This window comes from Canis lupus, chromosome 2 (assembly GCF_003254725.2).
Source record: "Canis lupus dingo isolate Sandy chromosome 2, ASM325472v2, whole genome shotgun sequence".
In the NCBI taxonomy this organism is placed as follows: domain Eukaryota; kingdom Metazoa; phylum Chordata; class Mammalia; order Carnivora; family Canidae; genus Canis; species Canis lupus.
The window spans coordinates 77532514-77550541 of record NC_064244.1 but is presented as its reverse complement, the minus strand read 5'-3'; the positions used below and the strand labels follow the sequence as shown (position 1 = coordinate 77550541).

The window sequence follows — 18028 nt, the reverse complement described above, 5'->3', positions numbered from 1 at the left end:
AGTCTAATACTCAGGATATCCGTCCCCCTCACATTGCGGCATGGTTGCCTTTTTTAGTTTTGACTTTTTGATAATTGTCGATTTCAATGTGTCCTTTTCTTTTCGTTTCTTTTCTTTTCTTTTTTTTTTTTTTTAAGGATTTTATTTATTTATTCATGAGAGACACACAGAGAGAGGCAGAGACACAGGCAGAGAGAGAAGCAGGCTCCATGCAGGGAGCCTGATGGGGGACTCAATCCAAGGACCCTGGGATCATGCTCTGAGCCACCCAGGCGCCCCTCCACATGTCCTTTCCACTAGATGTGAGTCCCTCCCATCCTACCCATCTTTGTATCCCGGCCCAGCCACAGCCTCGGGCCCAGAATGCTGGATGATCCCGCCTTTCTTCTAACCTCAGCTGGGAGCCTCTTCCTCCCCACAAACCCGAAACATATTCTTTAGAATCAGGAATCCAGCACTTTGCTCTTTCTCTACTCTTTGCCTTTCCAACGATCGCCCCTGACCCCTGGCTTCAGCGGAAGCTGGTGACCCCACGGGCCCTCACTCCAGCTCTGCCTTCTCTGAGCTCTAGTGCCACGTTTCCTGCCGGTTGGTGGAAACGTCATGTTCGTGACCCAGTGGATCAGCTGCCTCCCCCGAGTCCTACCTCCTCGTTTTCTAAATTGTTGTATTTTAAGTTGTGTTCACAGAGTCTACAACTAGTCAGCCAACCTTCCTGTTTCCTAAACTCCAGACCTGTCCTCGGATCTGAGCCCAGAATGTCACCTTCTTGTCAACAGCCTGCGCTTTGATCCACAAAATGCAGATCCCTTATCTAAAATCTCGGAGGCTGACTGTGTTTCAGAATTCAGAATAATGCCTTGGATTTTAGGGAGGTGATCCAGCTTGTAGCCCGCACATCACATAATCCACCTGCAAGGTTTGGGGTGGGGCCCCAAAGTCATCCAGCCCAAAGCCCAGTGGGAGGAGTAAAGCCTAGAAACGTCTCTCGGCAGCTCAGGATGCACCAAACCTGGGGAAAAGCCTTTGATTTCAGAGCTTCTGGATTCTGGTGTCGCACTCGAGCTTCCAGATGCCTGACTGGAGCTGCCTGTTTTCCCGACCAGCTTCCCCACCAGGCACTGGGTTCCATGGGGCTGGGGCTCCTTCCCTAGTGCACCTGGCACGAGGCTGGTGCTCACGAGTGTGCTGAAGGACTATCCCAAGGCCGACGGTGCTGAGGATCCACAGTAACATCCCGTCACTCACAGAGCATGTGTGCACCATGTGCAACTCTGTGGATCACTTAACTATCATCACAGCCTGGGGGGAGTTACTACTATCATTTCGCTGTCCCCCCCGTACACATGGAGAAACTGAGGCCAGCATGAAGTCCTAGGTCTGTGCAATTCTAAATCACTGCTCTTAAACACTGTTACCCCATCCTCTGCCTCATTCGGAGGCTGATGGGCCCGAGCACCTTCTCAGGCTCAGTGATGGGCTTCATCTTTTCTTCCCCAAAGTCTGGGGCATGGCCTTGACCAGAGTTCCTGAGGCATTCTTCTGCAAGGCCACACAAGGGGCACCTCCCTTCCAGCCTCGCTGCTGCCGGCCCTCAGGCTCCCCCAGGTCCTGCCAAGGGTTGTTGCGTGGCTTGGGTCCCTGCTCCTCCAAGGTGTGGGTCCCGGCTCCTCCAACCTTAACTGCCTGTTCTGTCACCCTGCCTAGCCTCAGGTGCTCTGAGAGCTCGGCCCACACGCCCGCCCACCCCTTCCCACGAGGCATCCACAGACCTCATGCTGGGGCCCCATCTTTGTTTTCCAGTCCGACCCACTCACCCACATCCTCCACCCCCAGATGATGGTGACCCCCGTGGCCTCTCCTGTCACCCTGCTAGCTGGACTCAGGCCTGACACAGGGAGACACTTTACCCTCATCCTATGGGGATGGAGGCTTCCCAGGTCAGAACGCCTTGTTCCTAGCAGGCCAGAGCCCCACTGGTCCCGGGATCCTCCAGGACAGGGGCCAGGCCTCGAACACCTGTGTCCCCAGCACTGGGCCCGGGCACGCTAAGTGCTCAGTTAGTACCATCACCTCCGGTGCAAGATCTGGACGGACCTGCAGTAGCCGTTAATGATTCTCCCTGACACCACCTTCCGGAAGGGCTCCCAGTGCTTGGCTTCTCCTTCCACGGGCGCACCCAGCAGGACGACGTCCTCGATGATCCCTTGGCAATCTAGGGAGAGAACCCAGGAGAGGCCGTCAGTGTCCCTGGCCGCAGTGCGTCCTGGAGGGGACTCTCCAAGAGATGGGTGTCACACACATATGTGCAAGCACATGTGCTCACCCCACACATATGCTCACACGTGTCTGTGCACAGGTAGTCACGGGGGCTTCCACCCACGGAGGCCCAGGCCCTGGGACTGCTCTCTTCCTGCAAAGCACCATTCTCCCCATTTTAGGGTTAAGAAGAACCACAGACATTGTCGAGGTCACGTGGCTAGGAAGTGACATGGCCTGAGCTGGGACCCAGATCTAGTCTCACCATCTGTGAAGCGCCCAACCAGCTATGGACTCGGAGGGGACATCTTCCTTCAGGAGGGACCGGTGGGCCCCGGGTCATTGTGCTTGCCAGGACGGAGACGCCACAGCCTGCCTTGGCAGCAGTTCCCTGGGGCCCGCGCAGCGTGGCGGGACAGCGGGAGGGAAGGGAAGGTGGGGCCGACTGGGTCCCAGGACAGGGGGTACATTCATCAGCTGCACTGACCAGTTGGTTCAGGAACATTTCGGGCGGGGTTATTCAAAGTGGGATCCAACCGACCAAGGCTGGCCCGTGGACTGTTTGTCCTTTCATTTATTAAAGATTTTATTTATTTGACAGAGAGAGAGCATGAGAGCGAGCACAAGCAGGGGGACTGGGAGGCCGAGGGAGAGGGAGGAGCAGGCTCCTCGCTGAGCAGGGAGCCCGATGCGGGGCTCGATCCCAGGACCGAGATCATGACCTGAGCTGAAGGCAGATGCTTACAGGCACCCCCGTCTGTCCTCTAAATACAGAGAGAGGGAAGCAGCAGTTCTCCCTCGTGGCGGACTAGGACCCAGCAGTTCACAGACGGGCGTGAGAGTGGACATTGAGAAGCACGGCTCCCGGCCAATGAGAGCTGCACATGCACCCCCGTCCGGTCCCCCTGTCCCGTCCCCCCGACTCTGTCACTCCCTGTCTTTTCCCCTGCTGTGGTTTTCTTCCTGTCGCATACTGTTTGCTCATGTTGTCTAGGTTCAGTGAGGGCAGGTGCTCGGCTGCCTCAGTCACAGCTGTGCGGCAGCGTCTAGAACAGTGCCTGGCAGGTGCCTGGTGCTCAGGAAAGATCTGAACGAACGAACGAAGAGTAAGTAAGGTGGCATCTCTCAGGGAAGCCAGTATAGGTACTTTGCAGTTGCAAGGCCCTAGCTTCAAATAACGTCTGAGTATGGGACTTGGCTGGGTCACTTGCCTCCTGGTGGGTAATGACCCTGGCCTTGAGGGTCTTTATTTATTATTTTTATTTTTTGAAAGAGATTTTACTTATTTATTCAGGAGAGACACACAGAGAGAGGCAGAGACACAGGCAGAGGGAGAAGCAGGTTCCCTGTGGGGAGCCCCAAGTGGGACTCGATCCCAGGACCCTGGGGTCATGACATGGGCCGAAGGCAGATGCTCAACCATGAAGCCATCCAGATGCCTCTGGCCCTGAGGGTCACAGTGTGGGAAAACCCCAGCACAGGTGATGCACAGGTGAAGTGAGTGTGCCCTCCCCCTGTCCCGCGCCTCCACCTCCCCAAAGGTGGTTCTGTCTTAGGATTCTGAGTTTCTGCAGGTGCCGGGAAGCCCTATGCTCAGTGTCATTCCTGGGGAATGTGTCCAAGAGGGGTGTCCCTGCTCGCTGAGTGACACAGGCCTGGTGGCTTCCTCTCTCTGGGCTCCAGTTTCTAACCAGAGCACTTCCAACTACTCTGTTTGGGATTCCATGTCTGAGGAAAGGGTTCCAGGCTAACAGGTGTTTGGGAACCTCTGGAGTATCACGTGTTCTAAGAGCTCCTGTGTCTCTGATGTTGAAAGATGCCATGGCACAGAATTCTGATTTCGCTCCTTTTGCTTCCAGGAGGATGATAACCCGACAGAAGGGGATTTAAAACTTCGGGAAGCTGGCAGTGCGTGTGCTGAATAGAAAGGATGACTCAGTGGCCCCTCGGTGGATGGGCTATTTCAGGTGCTTATGTGGCTGGCAAAGCTGAAGAGAATGGGATTTTATCCTCCCCCCTTCTCTTTGTAGCCAAGGAAACTGGGTCTCAGAGGGGATGGGACATGTTCAAGGCCACACAGGAAGTGAGAATAAAACTGAGACCAAAGCCCAGACTGCACGGGCAGCAGCTGGGTCCCCGGGGCCATGCTCTCTGCTGTTTGCACTAACAACACGAAGCACCGTGATCACACGTGGGTCATCACTGCTCCCAGAGTGCCACGGAGGGCCACTGGCTGAGCTCAGCAGCTTTGTGGCCAGCCGTGGTAAAGCAGCATCCCTGGTGGGTGGCCCTGAGCCACTGCCAGGATCCTGGAAGCGGCTACTAGAAAGCTCATAGGAAAAACCAGAAAAGGTAGTTGCCTGTGACCTTGAACTGAGACCAGTAGTCGAACCTCACAAAACAGTCCAGGCCGGAGCCAAAGCAAGTCACGGTGGGCAGTGAGCTGGAATTGTATTTACCCATCAATGATGCCTGGCTGGCCCTTTGTCATCAGGCTGTTGGCCACACTCAGATGCATGCCCCAAAGAGGGTTTGCTCTCTGTGAGGTTGCAAACCTGGAGACAAGCCCTGCGGCAGGCTCTCGGTAACGCACCGGCGTTAGCTCAGGAGGTCGGTGAGAATTACTTTAGACCCATCCAAGGTAAAGTCCTCTACGGCAGGTCATCACCACCTGCCTGTTCCAGGGAATGGGATGGTCCAGCACGGAAATCTGGGGTCAGGAAAAAGAGGAACACTGGCTGCTGTAGTAGATGCTGGGAAGGAAAAAATGTCTAATTTCACCATCCGGTCCCAAACCTTATAATACCAGAACATTTCATTCTTTCAGGAAAAAAAGAAAATTCTCACTCAGGTCCAGCTTAGTGTCAAGCTTAGTGTCCTCACTGCCTTCTTGCTGCAGGGACAACGAATGTTTGCCGAGACACGTTTGGATTTACTCCTATTGCTACCATCAAATTTTCTTCTTCTGAATTTTTTTTTTTTTTAAGAGAGAGAGAACACGTGCACTCTTGGGGGCAGGGGAGAGGCAGAGGGAGAGCAAGAGAATGTCAAGCAGAGCCCAATGTGGGGCTCGATCTCACGACCCTAAGATCATGACCTGAGCCACAATCAAGACTCAGATGCTTAACGGACTGAGCCACTCAGGTGCCCCTGTTCCTGTGAATTTTTAAGGTGTGAAGATAATTCTACAGCTTTACAAATAGATTTTTAATGTAAAGGGAGAGAGGGATACAACATGCATTCATTTATCTTCAAGTCAGGAGACTTGGAGGCTTTTGAGGCTTGGATTTCTCACTTAAAAAAAGATATTTATTTATTTTAGAAAGAGAGAGAGAGAGAGAGCAGGCACATGTGCAAGGGAACATAAGCAGGGGGGAGGGGAAATCCCAAACAGACTCCACACTGAGCCCAATGCAGGGCTCGATCAATGACCCCGAGATCATGACCTAAGCTGTAAAGAGTCAGATGCTCAGATGACTGGGCCCCCCAGGCGCCCCAGATTTCTCACTTTTAAACACAACTCTGTGAAGACAAACCATGAGAGACTCCTGTCTCTGGGAAACAAAGGGTTGCAGAAAGGGAGGCAGGTGAGGGGATGGGGTAAAACTGGGTGGCGGGCATTAAGGAGGGCACATGACGAGATGAGCACTGGGTGTTACTATATGTTGGCAAATGGAATTTAAGTAAAATTAAAAAAATAAAGTGTTTAAAAAACTATAAAAAATAAAAACAATTATCTGTATATTTTTAATATCCTGCCTTGTTACCACTGTTATAACTGGTGCAAAGGAGGCTCTGAGACTCCAGGAGTTCGGAAAGAAAAGCCTGGCCAGTTATGTCTTTACCTCTGCACATCTAGTCCTTTCTGTTGCTCACATGTGTGGTGAAAAACGTTTCTTTCCCATACTTTCTTTGCTTCTACCTCTTATTTTGATTCTTAACACAGGAGCCAGAGTGATCCCTTTAAAATGCAAGCTGTAGGCATGAGGCGTCTTTCGGGGGGTGATGGAAATGTTCTAAAATTGGGTCGCGGTGACGGCTGCACAACTCTGTATGTTGAATAAAAGTTACTGAATCGTACACACAGAATGGGGGATTTTGGGGTCTGTAAATAATGCTGTAGGAAAGTCAGATCATTTCACTCCTCTGCTCAAAACTCTCCTGTGGATCCCATGTTCCCTGGAGTCAAAGTCACTGTGACAGCCGTCAAGGGCCCAAGTGACCTTCTGGATGCTTCCACCTTGCCCACTCTGCTCCAGCCACATTGGCCCGGCTGTTCCCTCTTCTTGAATGTTCTTCCCTCTAATACCCTCCCCCTCACCTCTTTGCTTAACTGCCACCCTCCCAGGGTAGACGAATGCACCCTCCCCCATGTGCCTCACCTTCCTTCTTTGATTTTTCTCCATTCCCTTAAGACTACCTGACTTTCTACCTGTTTTATTTTTAAAAGCCTCATTTATAGCCTGTCTCCTACTAGTATGCAGGCTCCCCAAGGGCTGAGATTGGTCTTTTTTTTCCCCTCTAGTGAATCCCCAGTGCCTGGAACAGTGCCTGGCACAGCTACTGAGTGCGATAGCTATTTGTGGAATGAATGAAAGCAAGCAACGCAACTGAGCAGTGTGAACCTTTCACGTTGAGAATACATGCAAAGAGGCTACTTCTTTTTCTTTTCTTTTTTTTTGCTCTTGGCACAACTTCTTCCCAGCAGCTACAGCTGGGGATCTCCGAAGGCTGGATAAAAGCAAATGAAGATGCTAACCCAGCTGAAAATAAACGGACGCATCTTTAACTGCTGTTCTCAGCCCCTACAGTTGCTCAGTTCTAGAGTTCTGTTCTGGGGGAGCGGAATTTAGATAAATCAGTGTATATCTTGCTTGCCACACTTCTCACGACTGCAGTCTGAAACGGGCAGAAAGCAAGTAGTCTTCAAGTAGCTTCAGTGGTCTGAAGCTACCACTGCCCTTGTCTCCTCCCCTGGCCTCAGAGGATGCGATCCAAAGGCTCACGGTAACCTTCCCAAGACCCTGATGTCAGCTGTATTTATAGACGCCCTTGCGTCTGGCCTACATACGAAGTCTCCAGGTCGCCAGCCCCTTCAGCTGATTCATGGTACAGCCCAGGGGTGCCCGATCTCTGGGGCCAGAGATCCAGAGCGACTCCAAGGGCCTAAGAAACTGCATAAGCACCAACTGCTGTTGGCCAAGCCAATGTCTCCCATGACTCACACATCAGGTGTCATGATTTCAAGACTGTGCAGATGCTGCGGTGACTCACAGGATGCTTGGTAAGGCCGCTTTTGGTCATTTCATATCTCAACCAGGAGACCCTGACAATAGGACTGCCACCGGGGGCAGGTCTGTGAAGACATCTGCCATTAGAAAGGACCCACATGCTCAGGAAGGCTAGGACTCACCGGTCCAGGGAAAGCAGCCTGGCCTGTGGCATGAGAGAAACCTGTGTTCGAATCCCAACATCGCTGTGGTCTGAAATGAGGTCAGTCATTCAATAATGTGGATTCTCGGGGCACCTGGGTGGCTCAGTGGTTGAGCGTCTGCCTTCAGCTTGGGTTATGATCCCAGGGTCCTGGGATCGAGTCCCTATTGGGCTCCCCGTGGGGAGCCTGCTTCTCCCTCTGCCGTTAGCTGAGGAGGTCGGTGAGAATTACTTTACTTGTCCCTGCCTCTCTCTCTGTCTCTCATGAATAAATAAAATCTTAAAAAAAATAATGTGGATTCTCAGCTGCCTTATCTCAGCTGTCAGATGGAGAAAATATAATAATATTGATTCTCCAGGGCGGGAGAGAGAGGCCGTATGTTCAGGGCAGCGTCTGGCACAGGGCTTGGTCCGTGGTATCTATGTTCCCACATGATCGGTTTGGAACCAGGTGGAAATGGAGTGCACGAAGCAAGTTTTTGCAGATGGCCCGACCACTTAGAGAGGCATGCCTGTTTCTAGCCGGCCACTGGGCGCAGGTGCGGCGGTGGCTCAGCAGAGGGGGGCAGAGGCGATGCCCGGCAGAGGGTGGCAGGGAGAGCAGAGCCACTTCCTCATTAAAGCATAATCTTTAATTGTGATAAAATGCACAGAACATAAAATTTACCATCTAACCATCTTTAAGTGTACAGTTCAGTAGCCTTCAGTATGTTCCCATTGTCGCATTACCCAGCCTCACTTTTTATCAAGCAGAATTTAATTAATTAATTAATTAATTAATTAATTAATTAATTTATGATAGTCACAGAGAGAGAGAGAGAGAGAGAGAGAGGCAGAGACACAGGCAGAGGGAGAAGTAGGCTCCATGCACCGGGAGCCCGATGTGGGATTCGATCCTGGCTCTCCAGGATCGCGCCCTGGGCCAAAGGCAGGCGCCAAACCGCTGCGCCACCCAGGGATCCCTCAAGCGGAATTTAGATCTTGTCTTCACACGGTTCTGGCAGTTCACACTACACTCCTGACAAGACACTTTCATGCCCTGACACTCTGAAGATTGTCTTAGCTTTTCAAAAAACCCCCCCAAAACCAAGAACTGGGGGTGCCTGGGTGGCTCAGTTGGTTAAATGTCCGACCCTTGGTTTCAGCTCAAGTTGTGATCTCAGGGGTGTGAGACTGAACCCCAGGTTGGGCTTTGCGCTCACTGGGGAGTCTGCTTGAGACTCTCTCTTTCCCTCTGCCACTCCTTCTCCTCTTTCCATCTCTTAAAAAAAAAAAAAAAAAAAAGAAAAAAGAGAACTGAGAATAGACAGCGTCTTTATGACAGCAAATTTGTTTACACTATTGTGTTGGTCTTGAAAACTATACAGATTAAGTTTTGTGAAACTAAACAGTCTTACAACATACCCAGGAGGGTCGGTTCTTCCAAAGAGCCCCCTGGAGAATTTTTTTGTACAGCGAGGGGACCCTGTATCACTGGGGACGACCCCTCCTGGCTTGGCCTTTGTCATTTTGTCTTTTCCATACAGTAGGCTTTCTTAAAGTGAGGCAGGCCTGTGCAGAGCTTTTCAGGTATTTCCAAACAACTCCCTCTAGGAGTTCGCAGAAATCTCATCAAACGGCTGGAAAGGCGACATCACACACTCCCACATGCCTATCACGTTGCCAGTAATGAGATTCTCCTGGCCTGCAAAGACCAAAGGATCTCAAACTTGAGAAGCAAAAAAAGAAGCATTTTCTCTCTCCTGGCGCAGGGGCGGGTGGGGTGGGCATGTGTGTCGGGAGCGATAAGGTGGGAAACGGGGGAGGAAATTATCTCCTGACTGCGGGTCCAGAAAACAAACCTTGAAGGAAATGATATGAACTGCATCTAATACAAACAAAATCCACTCCAAAGACATGCACATGCATGCGCTAAACACACAGACAGAAGCAGCCAGAAAGGGAGGGAGCAGGTGGCCGGGCAAGAAGGGAGCTGGAGAAAGGGAAGCTCTGACTGTCCCCTGCCTGCCCAGGAATGAGGTTCACACTGGAAAGAATCGCCTCAGGGAGCCTGTCTGGATATACTGTAAGGATCTGGGATGAATCCTCTAGGAAAAGAGTAAGGCTTCATCCCCCACTTGGATTCCCGTCTCTTTGATCTAGCTGTGCAAGGTGGTAAGCCTGGCACCCGCATCCCGGGACCCTGGGAATTGATCTCCATGCCCCGCCTCTCCTTGCTCTGCTCCGGGGGACAGAAGCCTGGTCTGTCTGAGGACAAGGCAACTGGTGGGTGCAGTCCCCTGGAAGGGAAATAAATCACATCACACGTGATGTCTGCTATCATGGAGATGAGAGAGCCAGCTGACCGAACAGCAGTCCGCTCTGCATGTCAGCTGGTATCTAGGGACAGCTCAGAAGCAGTTTTCAGCCAAGTGGGAGCTTAGGGATTCAAGGGCCACGATGCCCAAATGCATCTGTGTGAGCTTACTGACAAGCTCTTTTGCCTTGGGTTTATCTCACAGACATTAGGGGTGGTGATGCTGGTCCAGCCTCGTAGGGGCTGGGCATGAGACTGGAGAGAGAAATCTTGCAGCAAAGGTGTTTTTTTTTTTTTTAATTTTCGTAAACAAAATTCTAGAATTTGATTTTATAATTCCCTCCTGTTTCTTTATCATTATTACTGTCACCACAGCTTACTCTGAGAGAGGCTCAGTGCTTTATATGCATATTATTTCATTACTTCTCATAAGGATCCCAGGAGGTAGGTACAACTACTCCTATTCTATGATGGGAAAAGCTTGCCTCAGAGACACTAGGGTTTGTCCCAGTTCACACCGTAAGTGGCATCGTGGCATTTGATTATTCCTATGTGTTCTCTCCTACTCTCCTGTCCCCTCTTCCTTGTCTATCAAATATAAACTTGAACCAAAATCTATGTTTATGGATGACCGTGACATCTTCCACAATTGCATATGAAATGCGGGACACACACAGGCCGCCAAGATGAACATTTACAATTTGGTTGACTCAGGAGACGTATTAGTAGGTTAAAATTTGCTAAAAGGTTAATGATGTGTGCACAGGATAGCCATCCAGGCCACGGGTACGTGACCTTTTGTTTCGGTAATCTCTGGCTCATCTGACAAACCAAGTGGGTGCACAGATAATTGCTAAGAGAGAGAAAGCATGGTCCTGGGTTCTGGGCACTGTGCTCGATGTTCTTTCTATATCGTCACTGCTTTTTGTTTTTGTTTGTTTTTAAAGATTTTATTTTTAAGTAATCTCTACGCCAACGTGAGGCTCGAACCCACGACCCCGAGATCAAGAGTTGCTTGTTCCACCGACTGAGCCAGCCAGGAGCCCCATCCACTGCTTTTTGAAGTAGATCCTTGGTGGTTATTGCAGCAAAGGTCTCTTATAAACTTGCTCAGTGTGAAAATATCTGTATCTTGAACTATAGTTTCACCAAAGATAGAATTTTAGGTTGACTGCTCTTTTTCTTTTTCCTCTGGCTTCTATTGTTTTTTTCTTTTTTTTTCTGGCTTCTATTGTTATTCTGAGAAGTCTCATCAGCCTAGTTGAGCTTTCTTTGTAAGTGATGTTTTCTCCACCCCCCCTTTTTTTAAAAAAGATTTTATCTATTTATTCATGAGACTCGTAGAGAGAGAGAGAGAGGCAGAGACACAGGCAGAGGGAGAAGCAGGCTCCATGCAGGGAGCCCGATGTGGGACTCGATCCCAGGACCCCAGGATCACACCCTGGGCTGAAGGTGGTGCTAAACCGCTGAGCCACCAGGGCTGCCCTCCCCTCTTTAAAAATCTTCTTTTCATCTTGCCAGTTCCACAATCTCACTATGATGGGTGTGGGTGTAAAACAGTTATCCGAAGACTCACGCTCCTTCAATCTCCAGAATCAATTCTGGAAAATGCTCGGTCAATAAAGCATATCTCTCTCCTGTTTTCATCTCTACTTCTTCTTCTTTTAAGGATTTTATTTATTTATTCATGAGAGACACACAGAGAGAGAGGCAGAGACTCTCTGGAAGCAGGCTCCCTGTGGGGAGCCCGATGTGGGACGCGATCCAAGGACCCTGGGATCACAACCCGAGTCAAAGGCAGATGCTCAATCACTGAGCCATCGAGGTGTCCCTCTCCTGCTGTCTTCTTTTGGCGCTGATACTAGGCAACTTTAAGCTCTGAACTTCTCTCCCTATCCTCCCTGGTGCATTGTGGGTAATTTCTTCACATCAATCTTCCGATTGATGATCTCTCTCTCTCCCTTTGTCTAATCTGCTGTTTAACTCATCCGCTAAGGTTTTCATCCCAATGACTTTGGTCTTTTCACTTCTAGAAGTTTCACTTGATTTATTTTCAAATCTCCCTGGTGGTTTTTTTTTTTTTTTCAGTAATGTCTTCTTTCAATTTATTTATAACATTTTAATTTAGGTCTTTAATAATTGTAAATCTTTTCTCTTCTCTTCTCTTCTCTTCTCTTCTCTTCTCTTCTCTTCTCTTCTCTTCTTCTCTTCTCTCTCTTCTCTTCTCTTTTTAGGGGGAGGCTCCTTTCCTTCCGACCATTCTACAAAGACTGAGAGTCTATTCCTGATGTTTGTTGTTTCTGTAACTTTCCCATCTGGTGGGTTTTTAACTTATGTTAAAAACTTGTTAACTCGTGTGGACTATGAGCTCATCTTTAAAGCTGGTCTTATGCAGAATCCATCTGTGTGGCCTGGTTGACGACTTATTTTCTCCAGAGTAGTTTGGTGTCAATTTTTTGACTTGGGGATTCTTGGATCCTGGGGTGTTAGAACCCTAAATCCATGTGAGGCATGGTCATGTGTCTCTGAATTCCCCAAGGAGACTTTTTTTTCTTTTCCTCCAGCCAGGGCACATGCTTACTACTCTCATTTTTTGCTTCCTCCTTGTTTCTCATCTCTGAATGATTTCCTTTAATTTTGGGGGTGCTGCTTTGCAACTCTTTATTTCATTTTGAAACAGATGGCATAGCGATTGCTAGTGAGAACAGTCAAGGCAGAGAGCACTGATCAATCTGCTGGTGGTATTAAGTCTGTATGACAAACTCCACCATCTCTTTTCATGAGCAGCCCTGCCAAACGGCAGAGCCCCAGGCTCTGGAAGGGCCAAGATCCAGCAGCAGCCGGCATCTTTGAGTGTCCCTGTGAGCAAGTGCGCATCCGTGGACCTCTCAGCCCAAGCCCAGGTCACCGGTGACACATCATGAACTTGCTCATCGTTCTTCAACCTCTCTGCCAATGACTTTTTCCACATGGGTCTCTCACGTGGTAGGGGCCTCCTAGTGTCCTCTGGGAGGCTGTGGAATTCTCAAACAGTCCCCTCTGAGTTCCCTTTCACTTTTAAAATGAGCCCCACAACCCTGCTTTTGTAGAGTTTTGGTCATTTTCAAAAAAAGGTGACTTGTCACCGATGGGATCCAATTTTTTTTTTTTTTTGCATTTTCTCATAAGAAATTCTTTATCAGACCGTTACCTCCTGATTTTCATCTGCAAAAAAATGAGGTCACTGAAATGGCAGCACACTCTGGGCTGCCAGTAAGTCCAGTCGTGCTTGGATGGCCAGAGCTTTTGCTCCGAGAACGTGTAAGCAGGGGTCTGAGGCTGGTCCCATGCTGCTTGGCTGTAGGGAGTTGGGGCTGGAGGGCACCTCTCTGTTTCCTTGTCTGGAATGTAGCCCATGAATCCCTAACATGCAAGGCTGTTGGGAAAGTCTGGAAACACCTATTACAGTGGGGACTCGATAAATATCCGTTCTTTACCCTCTCTGTATTTTGGTACCTAAGAAATGCCAACAAGAAGGGTATAACTGGGTGGCATGGGAATTTCTCAGGAAGCAGAGGCAGCCACACAGGCCCTCCACGAAGGCAGTCTGCAGACCCTCCCCCAGAAGCCAGCACCTGCTGGAAACGGGCCGGCTAGGCTTGGAGGAGCCCTTTGCCACCACAAGGTGGTGCTGAGGTGACCACAAAGGCTCCTGCTGCCTCCAGGGCCCAGCACTACTCCAGGGGCTCCCTGGAATGCCATTCAGATTAGAGTGTGGGGGTACCCTGACAGGGGAAGGGCTGATCACACTGCGGAGCACCTGCTCCCCGGGGACCCCTGAGAGGATCCATAAGAAGAGGGCTCTGGCCTTGGCCCAGACTTTACCAGCTGTGCAGCCTGGGTAGGTTGGGTAAACGCTCAGCTAAAAAAATTAAAGGGAGGGGCCCCTGGATGGCCTGGATGGAGTCGGTTAAGCATCCAACTCTTGGTTTCGGCTCAGTCAGGATCTCATGGGTGGTGAGATGGAGCCCCGAGGCAGGCTCCACGCTCAGTGAGGAGTCTGCTGGAGATTCTCTTCCTCTGCCCCTCCTCTATTCATGCACATGCACGCTCTCTTTCTTCAAATAAATAAATCTTTAAAAATGAAAGGGACAAGTGGAGGGTCCCTGTGGGAGTAGAGAGAGGCCTGCTGTGGGCGCCTTCACTTACATCTGTGTGGCGGTGGACAAGTTCCCTGGGCTCTCTGAGCCTGTTCCCTGGAGCACCGGGGATACCATGCCCCCCCCCCCCCCAAGCTGGCTGTGCCGGTTGATGACACTACATGGGAAGGACCCGGCAGGAAGGGCTCTCGGTCAGCTGGCTTTGTGCGGTGCGGTTCACCCAGCCTCAGCCCTGGGGAAGTGGAGTAAGGAAAGAGGCCCCTGGGACACACAGACAGGTGGGTGGGTGGGCGCAGCCAGAGGCAGGGATGCGGGACAGGGAGCATGAGTGTGGTTGGAAGGGTGGGTGGTCTTGTCCCATCTGAGATCTCCCCAGGTGGGGCTGGAGCCTGGCTGACCTCTGTCCCCTGGACCCTGCACGGGTCGTGGCACACGGGAGGTCCTCTTAGCAGGTCACCCTAGTTCTGCTGATCGGTGGATAAATAAACACAAGGGAAAGAAGTGCCAATATCAAAGATTCAAAACATCGCCTACATCCAGGTCTCCATGTTCCATTTGACAGGTCAGGCCCTGAGTTCTGCACCCTACTCACCTCTCCAACCTACCTTCTCCCAACGTCCCAGAGAAACCTGGGCGCCAGTGGCCTGCCCTCCCAGACCGTTCACCTTTTTCCCTCTGGATCTTCTCTATTGCCAGTCCTGGGCTCGGAGGCTTCCTGTCTCCCTCCCAGCCTCTCAAGGGTCATTTTTTCTTCCAGACCTGCCACCTCCTTGAAGCCATCCCTGCCTTCTGGAAGGAAGCACTCTCTCCTCTGACCTGCTTACTGCCTAGGCCCATGCATTGTAAGCATTTGGTACTGTTGTTTATGCTTTAGGGCTGGCATCTATTCTCTTAACTAGATTACAGGCAACCTGAAGGCAGCAAGCTTATCGTGAGACACAGCATTAAAGGGTTCACAGGAAATGGTTTAGAGTCAGACGCATCTATGTTAGCATCCCAGGTGTCCTGTGTGTAATCCCAGATAACTAGCTGTGTGCCCTTGGACAAGTCGCTTAACCACCCTGGGCTTCTGGCTCCCCATCGGTAAAAATGGAAAATGCAACACCTGCTTCCAGGTGTAATATGCCCACACCTTCCAAGATCGAGGTGGGCCCTGCTCCTGCCTGGCACACACTAGGTGCGCAACGACCATCGGTTCCCTTCCCCACTCTCCACCTTGCAAAGATGGTTTCTTGTCTTGGAGATGAGCAGCTGTTCTCTGTCAAACTTCAGGAAAGCGTGGTGGAGTGAACTAAAAAGAAAACCATACTTTCCACTGTCGTCTGAGCCTATGATCCAGGCTCAACCATGGTCCCTGCAGCCTCAGTCTCCGGCAACTGCTAGATGACAAAATGTAAAATAGCCCAAATGGAAATGCAACTGGGGACTTGTCACCTACTTAGTCTCACGAGACAGCTCAAGAGATCATTACCTCCGGTCTGAGTTTCCAAAGAAGCCCCTGAGCCAACCTTCCTGATAACTCGGTGGCACCCTGGGGAGGTGATTCCCAACCACGACATTGTCCTCGTGGTTCCAGGTTTGTAACTTCCAGTTGCGATCTTTGTAGCTAACCAAAGGCAGAGACATCTGAGGCTCTGAACCTGAGCGCTCAGATAGAGCGAGTGGGGGGAGATGGAGCGGCTCGCTACCCACGGAGCTGGCGTCTGCTCTCCCCCTCACAGAAGTGAGAAATCCGCAGTCCTGGCTTTCCACGACTTCGATTGCTAGGAAGCTAATAGTGAAAATCACAGCTCATTTATTGCAACTGGGTAATAACAGGAGAACATATGATTAACAGGAACAGTGACATAACTAGTGGTTGCCGAATGCCAACTACTTGCCAGCCGTTCTGCTGAGTGCTTTGCATACACTGTCTCCCTTGATCAGCCTCTGAAGAAAGTACTACTCAACCCATTTCACAGGCAAGGAGACTGAGGCACAGGGATTAGGTGCCTGCGCCTGTTGGCTGAGCGAGGGAGCTGGAATTCGGACCCACGCCTGGCTGCAGAGTCTGAGCCCCTTCAGCTCCAAGCCCTGCTCTCCTGCATCTGAGCTTCCCAATGGGCTCAGGCCTCTGCTCACATGCGCTTTTTGTCTGCTTCCGATGTTCTACATTTATCCATAAGCTGCTGCACTTGAAGCTGTATTTCCTGAGAAGTCCAGTAAGTACTTTGAGGAAGGAAATGGGGATTTGCATAAATTATGCAAAAATGGACATTTGAGAAAATGGGTGAACAAAAGACTGGAAGAAATACACCATAATGTAGAGCATTCTAGAGGCCTGGAAGGTCAGAGTTCACACGGGACATCCCGTGCTGGGGTGGCAGGGACGGGGGCCCCAAATCTCAGACCCTGTCATTAAAACGCCAAGTATGGGGACACCCTGACCCACAGGTGGGAACGTTTTTATCTTTGGTTGCAAAACAGGCCTGGCCTTGTTCTACAAGACAACAGTCTGAGGACACTGGCTAAGCAGGCTTGCTGACCGGAGCACCTTAGCTACAAGGAAAAACCACAAGTTTCCGTTACAGAATGCTGTGAACTGAGATGGTTAATTAATATGTAAATCAATGGGACTTGGGGTGTTTTCTTCCCTGGTTGGAATCCACCCAACCCCCATGGGAGCGCTCCTTCACTGCAGAGCATCTGGAGTCTTCCATGCTTATCAACCGGGACTTGAACAGAGGACCTTATTTATACAAAATTCTGGGCCCGGGATGGCCCGGGAGGGAAAGAGACCAAGAATGGCCACTAGCAGCGGGATCTGTCCATGAGACTGGGATGGTCATCAGGGCCAACCATGGCCACGACAGGGAATATTCCTAGGGACCATCCCCTCCCTATCTCTGTGCTCACCACAGAAATTCTGACAGATAATCTGTTTCCCCAGGAGCTTGGGCAGTGAGTACAGACATCTGCTCCCATCTGCTGTCATTGGAGGGTGACAATTATGGGTGACCTAATGAATCAGCATTCAGTTCTCAGCACTGTGTCTTTTGAGTTTGCTTGATGGGACTCTGATCAGCTCTGGGTGCAAAGGAGACAAAATCATGTTTCTGAAAAGCCCAGGAGACCGAGGGATGTGCCGGCCGCCAAGGCACTGCAGCACTTGGAGCTCTGTCACTGGGCCCGTGGCCACCCTGGACAACATCTGAACAACATGCAGCTTTAACAGGTGCCCTGGACAGAGCCTGATGTCCCACAAGCCACAAGCCACTGATGCTCAGATGAAACCGACCTGTTGCTAAATCCTAACCACCCTGGGGTGGAGTAGTAAGCTTCCAGTTCCCAGAAGCAGATAAGCATGGGCTTGAAGATACCTCTGATGGATGCTGCCCAGGGGATCCTGGATGTGTGGAGGTCTGAACCAGAGGATTCCAAACAATCCTTCAGAACCTGCATATAGGAAATCTGTACTTCTGGTGTTGATGGGATGGAAGAATGAGCTGAAGTCCTTGCTGACTGACCCCAAGGATGTTGTGAAATGCCCCTGGATCGGGGTGCCTGGGTGGCTCTGTGGTTGAGCGTCTGCCTTCGGCAGAGGTCGTGATCCCGGGGTCCTGGGATCAGGTCCCACATCGGGCTCCCTGCATGGAGCCTGCTTCTCCCTCTGCCTCTCTCTCTCTCTCTCTCTGTCTCTCATGAATAAATAAAATCTTAAAAAAAAAATGCCCTTGCATCATCAAACTATGATTAGAGCATTAAATGCCTCTTCCAAAGTTCTAATGCTTTCAAGACTCAAACCAGTGATCAAGCATTTATTAAGTATTAGGCTTGTGCAAGGTGCCCCTATGTGCTGTTTTATCCTTATATCTCCGCAAGGTGGGTCTCATTAGCTCTATTTCACTCCTGAGGAAGGCTT

General features: G+C 50.5%; 1 protein-coding gene across 5 annotated transcripts in view; it reads right to left on the bottom strand.

The window, feature by feature from the left end:
- TMCO4 (transmembrane and coiled-coil domains 4) overlaps nt 1-18028 on the bottom strand; it is a 91218-nt gene that overhangs the window by 10215 nt on the left and 62975 nt on the right. For all 5 annotated transcript variants that reach the window (XM_025447198.3, XM_025447197.3, XM_025447201.3 and 2 more), the window contains one exon: nt 2098-2215. In XM_025447198.3, the coding sequence (XP_025302983.3) occupies nt 2098-2215 (118 nt within the window). The remainder of the gene's footprint in view (nt 1-2097; nt 2216-18028) is intronic.